Here is an 8,343-nt window from a genome sequence, read left to right as displayed (position 1 = left end):
GTGACAATGATAGTTTTTTTTTATATAATACTACGTAAAAAGTAATGCGTGCGCACGTGATAGGTTAGCCTAAAATGCCGGCCAACCTCGTCGCAGCGCAGCGTTTTATTGTGTTGTTGACGGCGTTTCAGTGGCTAGCCTCGCAAGTGCGCACAATATTTGATGGTATTGAGTTACATTTTTTCCCCTTTGTATTTTCAGCATCTAGTGATAACTGTCGTAAAGAAAATGAATTGGTTGTCGTTCAGAAATTTCTTATACGTATTAACGACAACAAACGTCGTGTCACAATCTACATTTGAAAAAATAAAGCCGATGTTTTATCAGGCAGTCTTGGATGCTACTACGGATAGTTCAGAAGCGGAACCAAAAGATATCGACATTTTTTATTCGACATTTGATGAGAATGTCGAGTATCCATTGACACCAGGATACATCTCTCTCAGCAACAACCCGTATTTAAGTAGACAGAGGTATGAATCGAATGATGATTTCACATGGTATGGTCAGGGAGATCTTGGAAACGCATTCAGAGAAAAAAGAAACACAATTGACTCCAGCGATAAACTCCAAAAGAATTTTTACATTAAAAAACGTTTGTATATAGAACTTATGCCGGAAAACCGACCGATTTCAAGGCATAAAATGCGACTATTTCCGTATAGCAATGTTGTGAAAATTTCGTCTGGTTGTACTGGAACGTTACTAACGCCAGTCCACGTGCTGACTGCCGCTCATTGTGTACACGACGGACATGACTTCAAAGATAATATGGAAATGTTGAAAGTGGAAGTAACGGATCGAATGGGTTACAGAATACATTATATTGTTAAAATAAACGTACCGGTCATGTGGCTGAAAACACAGACGCTGCCGGAAGTTGGTCGTGGAGCGTTCGACTACGCTGTTTTGCAGCTGAATCTTCCAGTGAGCGGACGGAACAAATTTATGCAGTTGTCCTTACCAACAGTTAAAACGTTGAACTCAGATCTAGAGTTTTTAGGATTTAAATCAAATGGTCTATGGCTATCAACATGTGATGCATACGAAAGCATATTATTCATGAAAGGCAATATTGTACTTAGAAAATGCAAGTCGTCTGCCGGAAATTCCGGCGCAGCTGCCTTTTCAAATAGTGCTGTAGACGGAAATAAAATTGTAGGAATCTTGTCTAATACTGTGTCTACAGCAGACGAAGACACCAACTACGAGACTATTATGCTTCTTACATTACCAAAATGTTTAGACATTTGCGCAATGATTCACCCTGAAGGAGATAAATATGACGTTTGTGAAAACATAAGAAGGAATAACATACAGTATCTAGAAGTTGGTTCTACAAGAATCAAGCCGTTTTTTGGTTAATACAATTAATATTAACTTAAAAACATTGTAAAGAAATAACTGTTTACAACTACATTAAACGTTTTCTATGTTTCCGTGTTTCTGTCTGTTGAAAAAAAATATATGTTGGTTAAAATCTGACAAAGAAGCGCATTAATTAACGTTTGCCCGAAACGTGATAGGAAGTATTTTAATACACATACTGCAGAAATTATTTAAGTATGTTACCCCTGATAACGTTCACTGTTGTTCAATGGACATTTAAAGGTTATGCAAAAATGCCTTATTTTTCAATCATGTACATCTACCCGACGGCCCAAACATCCCTAACCCAAAGTAGAGATCGCCGTGACGTCACGCATTAACATGCTTGTCTGGTGGTAGGCAAAACAAATGTTTTTTTTTTACATCGTTTATGTATGGGATCGGAATTTTTATTTCGTAATAACTTTTTCGATCTTCGATGGATTTTGAAAATTCAGAAAGTTTTGAAATTCTTACAATCGTGGTCAAATATCTTTTTTAAATGAATAAAAGTTTTAAATGACATATATGATTTTAATAGCGGCGTAGTGGTGTTAAAAACTTCTAGGAAAGCACTGTAAGTTAAGCATTTATAATTTATAATTAATCCACTTTATTTCGAAGTAAAGATTAAAATTGATTATTGAATTGCTTGTTTTATAACATTTCCGTTGATCAAAAAATTATTAATATAATTTGTGTTTTAAGAAAGTTTAGGCCGTTAGAAAAACATCACTGTTTACAAAAAACATAGACGTTAGGCGTCTGCCCACCCGATAACAGTCTTATCAGTTCTAAAAATAGAAAATACAACTGATTTGTATACAAACACGATCTCTAACTCCTGGTGAAAACCATGAAACTGATTTTTATATTCCTTTTTTTTCTGGTATATGATGATATATGTAAAACAATATACGCCTACCTTGTATTTGAAAACGACATTACATTTTATTTACAACTAACCACTAGAATTCTAATTTTGGATATGTTTAATGCTTTCGACACGCACTGGAATACTAGTACTATACTTTGGATCCTACTTTAGTGAAACAATGTCACAGAATGTTTGAATAGAATTTAGTATCGGAAAAACTAGTACTAGACATAAGTGAAACTTGTGTGCATGATGCATTTGTAAAACTTTTGAGCCACGCCGTGCGTAAACCAACATAGTGCGTTTGTGACCAGCATGGATCCATGTTGCTTGCTTTCAAAGCCTATTGCCATTAGAGAAACCTTTAGAGAACAGCATGGGTCCTGACCAGACTGTGCGGATGCACAGGTTAGTCTGGATCCATGCTGGTCGCAAATGCACTATGTTGGTTTTCTCATGGCGCGGCTTAAATGTGTTTTATATTATTACCGCCACATTCAGCAAGTGCGCTGAAGTACGTACTAGCTGAAACAACTGATACGTATAAGACCTTCCTTGTACTAGTAAGAACTTATTAGCTAGATTCCTTATCAGCGTGAAAAAAACGTTATACGAATTTTACACAACAAAACGGTCAAGTAGCATTTACGTTTTAATTCTTTATTTTTATATAAACCATTTTGCTGTTTACCGTATGATTTACAGTTGTTTAGAGTTCAGATTCGTAGGCAATGAACCAAGTGGGCGTTAGCGTTAAAACATTTTTAAGTTATACTATGGTAAATCAGGTGACAAAATACATGAAGACATTGTTACTTTCATTCTAACACACTCATTAAAACATGATGATAAAATTATGCTGAATTTTATTCATCCTGGGCATAAGAAATTTACTGGATATCATGCAGTTGACGTCATAATAAACGTCAAAAAGTTATCTCAACGGTCTCGCGCGTCAACTATTGTTTATCGCTGATTATGACACAACTCCATTATTTTGTCAGTAAACAGGGAAGGCAGTCAAGCTTTGTATATTCTACGAAAAGTTAACTAATTTGGTTATTTTAGTGCGTTTGATGGCAGCGTTACAAAAAAAACAAGAGCTGTCACAGGAGACAGCGCGCTCGACTATTTCGGTGCTGGATAGTGAAACTGGGCACATCTGAGGAAACTAGAGCTGTCACTGGAGTGTTTAATGACTCCAATTGTGGATGAAGATATTACACAATAGCCTGAGTCTATGTCAAAAATATCAACTTAAAGTAATAAAGGAGGTAAAAATAAAATGTATCAAAACACTATATAAGTATATCCTCAGCAAAAAGGGGCATAATTCATTAAATGTTGGTGCCAGAGTTATGCACCTTGTGTCATATGGTGTGGGTGATGATGCTGAACATCTATTTTAAGTTTGAATCAAATCTATTCAGTAATAACAGAGACAGAGTGAAAGTGCATCAAAACTTTTACCTAAAATTCTAAGTAAAAAGAGGGAATAATTAATAAAAAATTGGTGCCAGAGTTATGCACCTTGCACCATATGGTGTGGGTGATGATGTTGAACAACTATTTTAAGTTTGAATCAAATCCATTCAGTAATAACAGAGACAGAGTGAAAGTGCATCAAAACTTTAACCTAAAATTCTAAGTAAAAAGGGGAAATAATTCATGAAAGATTTGTCCCAGAGTTATGCACCTTGTGTCATATGATAAGGGTAATATGTTTGAACAATTGTTTAAGTTTGATCAGAAACATTCAGTAATAACAGAGTTAGAGGAATGCACATAAACTTTACATTCTAAATAAAAAAAGGGTATACAATCAGTTTAAAATTGGTGCCATGAATGATTTATATCCTTTTGGTATATGATGTGGGTATGATGTGAAACAACTTGTATTTAAAGTTTGAATTCAATACATCCATAAACAGATGGTAGAGTGAAAGATGAACCTAACTAACTTTAACCTACTTCTAGTAAAAAGGGGTGAATAATTTCAGATGAAAAATGGTACGCAGGTATGCAACTTGTGTCATGTGGGGTGATGATGATTGAAAACTATTTAGAGTTTGAACAAATCATTCGTAATACAGCATGGATCAGTGAAGTGCTTCAAACTTTAACCATTAGAGAATCTAGAGAAAGCAGGGGTAATCATGACAGATGTGCGGAATTATGGCTTATGTCGGATATGATGGGAATGCATGATGTGGATAGTATTTCAGGGGCTAAATGCTTTCTAGTAATTACCAGAATAATTGAACAAAGGGATGCACAAACTTTAACCAAGTGGACGCGAAAGACCAACCGACCACGGGAGTATGGATAGCTCTCCTTTACCGATAGTCAGCTAAAATCGGCAACTGTCAATCTCATTGTTACACACCTACACCCTAACAAAAACGCTATAAGAATTTGTAACATCAAAATTTACCTTCCTTTGAAGTTTAATTTTTGAGTTCTTATATAAATTTTGCGTTGCTTATTTTACATGTAAATTGACAGTATGTGCAATGAACAATGGCGTCAAACATTTTTAATAAATAAATCAGTGAACAATTATATTAAAGATCTTAGCTTACGTTATCTGTAAATGACCACTCCTTAAAATGACAACAATTATGTGATTTTGCATCCGGCAGTTGAGGAATCATGTTCGGCTAATGGTTTTTAACTTCAATAGTTTAAAGTCGAACAGCTGGATCTCAGACAGGACTGCGGCTGTGCAGGCTAGTTTGATCCTGTTTTCGAAACCACTATTATTTCTCAGGGCGTTCATAAACATGATGTAAGGAATCTTGCATTTGGAATCAGATTTTTTTATGAATAGTTGTGAATAGAATATTACCAGTGTTTGGTTAGGGTCTATTGATTAACAGAGCTGTCCAAAAAAAATCGAGCACCGCTAGATTCGCATTTGACTTAAAACTGACTTTATCATCAATAAGAGACTAATTTAAAGGAAGATTTACACCATAGTCAACTTTATATTTACTAAGTATTTCAGAAATGAAAATTGCATAAAACTTAGTAAGAAAGGCATATTTCATTCTTAATTCATCAGTTATGGCATTGTAACTCACATGCAGATGGTGATTATAAAGAAATCTATTTTTTACTTAATTTCAAGTCATTATCTTTTAAAGTACCAAAGATGTCTATAAACAAAGCTTTAGAAAAAAAATAACATGAAAATAATTCCAAGTATATATAACAACTTGGTGACCTTGACTATGGGTATAATGGGCTCAGCCCCTGCACATACTTTGCCTGTATGCTGGACAATGTTTATGTGAAGTTGCAGTAAGATATAAGCAAAAGTAACAAAAAAACAACAACAAAGGTTGCTGAAAAACTTTAAACAAGAAAGCTCACACTGACGTCAATGCTGGGGCAAGTAAATAACACCCCTATTCTCCAAATAGTGGATCTTAAAATGAGTTCCATATAAGAGTGATTCACCACAAATGTGGTTAAAGTCTATCCAGAAGTATATATTTGAATAAAGTATGTTGTTTTTAACATTTTTCCATGTATCTTTATATAAACATGTTACATATTATGGGACTAGGCCTTTCACTTTGATGAAGTAGATTTCTGAAATTTTCAATATTGAGAAAACACCAAAGGGCCACGATGGCCCATAATCACTCACCTGTCCTTCTGAGTTTAGCATACAATATGACAAACATGTCCCATACAAGAAATAACACATTCAAGTTGTCAATAGCATGAAAGAAATACAGCAAAAATATATACAAGAGGGTCAAGATGACCCAGTATCGCTCACCTGTTAAACTTGGCCTTGGAATCATCAAGATAAACGTTCTGACCAATTTCCATGAAGATAGGGTCATACATATGGCCTCTAGTGTTAACAAGCTTTTCCTTTGATTTGAGCATGTGACCTAGTTCTGACCCCACATGACCCAATTTCGAACTCGGACTTGGAATCATCAAGATAAATATTCTGACAAAGTTTCATGAAGATAGGGTAATAAATGTGGCCTCAAGAGTGTAAACAAGCTTTTCCTTTAAATTTGAGTGACCTAGTTTTTGACACCACATGACCCAGTTTCGAACTTGGTCTAGAGATCATCAAGATGAACATTCTGTGCAAGTTTGTATCAAATCAAAGCATAAATGAAACCTCTATATAGGGTCATAACTCTGGAACCCATGATGGGATCTGGCCAGTTTCGAAAAGAACCGAGATATTATGCCAGTACAAGCTGTGTGCAAGTTTGGTTAAAAAATATATTGCAAAATTTGGTCTCCATCATGTTTGCAAGTTCACAAGAAATTGTGGACGGTTGTCGAGGATAACGGGCGATCACAAAAGCTCACCTTGTCTCTACATGACAGGTGAGCTAATAAAAATTGAAATAATGAGATGAATACCTTTCCATGGAGGAAACTATTTTCTGATGAAATATAATCCTGTAATTCTTCAATATAAAAGTTGCAAAAAACAGTAGAAATTTGAGCCGTGCCATGGGAAAACCAACATAGTGGCTTTGCGACCAGCATGGATCCAGACCAGCCTGCACATCCGCGCAGTCTGGTCAGGATCCATGCTGTTCGCTAACGGTTTCTCTAATTACAATAGGCTTTGAAAGCGAACAGCATGGATCCTGACCAGACTGCGCGGATGCGCAGGCTGGTCTGGATCCATGTTGGTCGCAAAGCCACTTTGTTGGTTTTCCCATGGCACGACTCATTTACATCTGCCTTGGCTAGTTATTAAGCAACAGTTCATGCACGTGTGCAAATATTTTACTTATAACTTGGTTTTAAGTCAAGATTTTACATGAATTGGCAAGACATGTTATTAACATTTAAAAGCAAAAGAATTTTGTTATGTTTCATTCCTTCTATTATATCTTTAAAATAAAACAAAACTAGATGTGTGTCCGAAGGAACTCCTGTCACTTTACATGGTTTTATGACTTAAGGCGAAACATTTCTTAAGATGTTTGCAATACAAACTTTAAGAACTTTATGTGTATTGTTCACTTAGTGAAGGACTATAACTCTAGCCTAGATGAGTAAAATCCCAAAGAAAACACCTTGTGCAAAACATAGGATATACTTTTTGGATATGTGCCACACAACTTTTATGCCCTTTTATGACCCAGTTCCAAACTTGGCCTAAGAATCATCAAGATAAACATTCTGATAGTTTCAAGAAGATAGGGTCATAATTATGGCCTCTAGAGTGTTAACAAGCTTTTCCTTTGATTTGACCGTGTAACCTAGTTTTTTACCCCATATGACCTAGTTTTAAACCTGACCTACAAATCATCAAGATAGACATTCTGAACAAGTTTCATGAAGATAGGGCAATAAATGTGGCCTCAAGAGTGTTAACAAGCTTTCCCTTTGATTTTACCAAGTGACCTACTTTTTGACACCACATGACCAAATATTTTTCTTTGCATAGGAATTATTAAGATAAATATTCTGACCAAGTTTCATGCAGATAGGGGCATAAAGGTATCCTATAGGGTGTTAATAAGCTTTTCGTTTGCTTTGATCTGATGACCTAGTTTTTGACCCTACATGATCCAGTTTCAAACTTGGCCTAGAGATCAAGATAAACATTCTGTGCAAGTTTGTATCAAACCAAGCATAAATGAAACCTTTATATGGCTGAAAAAGCCAAAATGGAAAATTTTGCCCCTTTCAGGGTCAGTAACTCTAGAACCCATGATGGAATCCAGTCACTTTTCGAAAGGAACCAAGATGTTATTGTGACTTACCGGTAAGAAAGATAAGCTGTATGCCCAAAAAAATCACACATCATTTGTGACCTTGACCTTGACCTAAGAGGCCCAGGTCATAAGTGTGACACACATTCTAGATACGGTTAACATTTGTGTCAAATTATTTCAAACCCCTTGACGATTGGCAGAGTTATGGACTGGACCAGAAACAGACCCTGTTAACATTTGGTTTCTAAGTGTCACCTTGCACTTGGAGCTAGGGGTCTGGGTCTTATGCATGACATGTCATCTCATTATGGGAAACATTTATGCCAAATTATTTGAAAATCCCTTCATGGATGGCAGTTATAGACTGGACACAAACAGACCATG

General features: G+C 35.8%; 1 protein-coding gene across 1 annotated transcript; it reads left to right on the top strand.

The window, feature by feature from the left end:
* The first annotated feature begins 205 nt into the window (after positions 1 to 205).
* LOC123529649 (serine protease 23-like) lies at positions 206 to 1,734 on the top strand. Its single transcript, XM_045310064.2, has one exon. It carries the CDS (start codon positions 229 to 231, stop codon positions 1,363 to 1,365), a length of 1,137 nt encoding a protein of 378 aa, XP_045165999.2. The 5' UTR covers positions 206 to 228; the 3' UTR covers positions 1,366 to 1,734.
* Positions 1,735 to 8,343: the final 6,609 nt, after the last annotated feature.

The sequence above is a fragment of the Mercenaria mercenaria genome, chromosome 13, assembly GCF_021730395.1.
Source record: "Mercenaria mercenaria strain notata chromosome 13, MADL_Memer_1, whole genome shotgun sequence".
NCBI lineage: Eukaryota > Metazoa > Mollusca > Bivalvia > Venerida > Veneridae > Mercenaria > Mercenaria mercenaria.
Note: the sequence above shows the minus strand (reverse complement) of the source record. Positions and strands in the feature narration are given on the sequence as shown.

Coding starts and splice junctions, on each gene's coding strand:
- LOC123529649 (XM_045310064.2), top strand. CDS start 229: ATGAATTGGTTGTCGTTCAGAAATTTCTTATACGTATTAACGACAACA.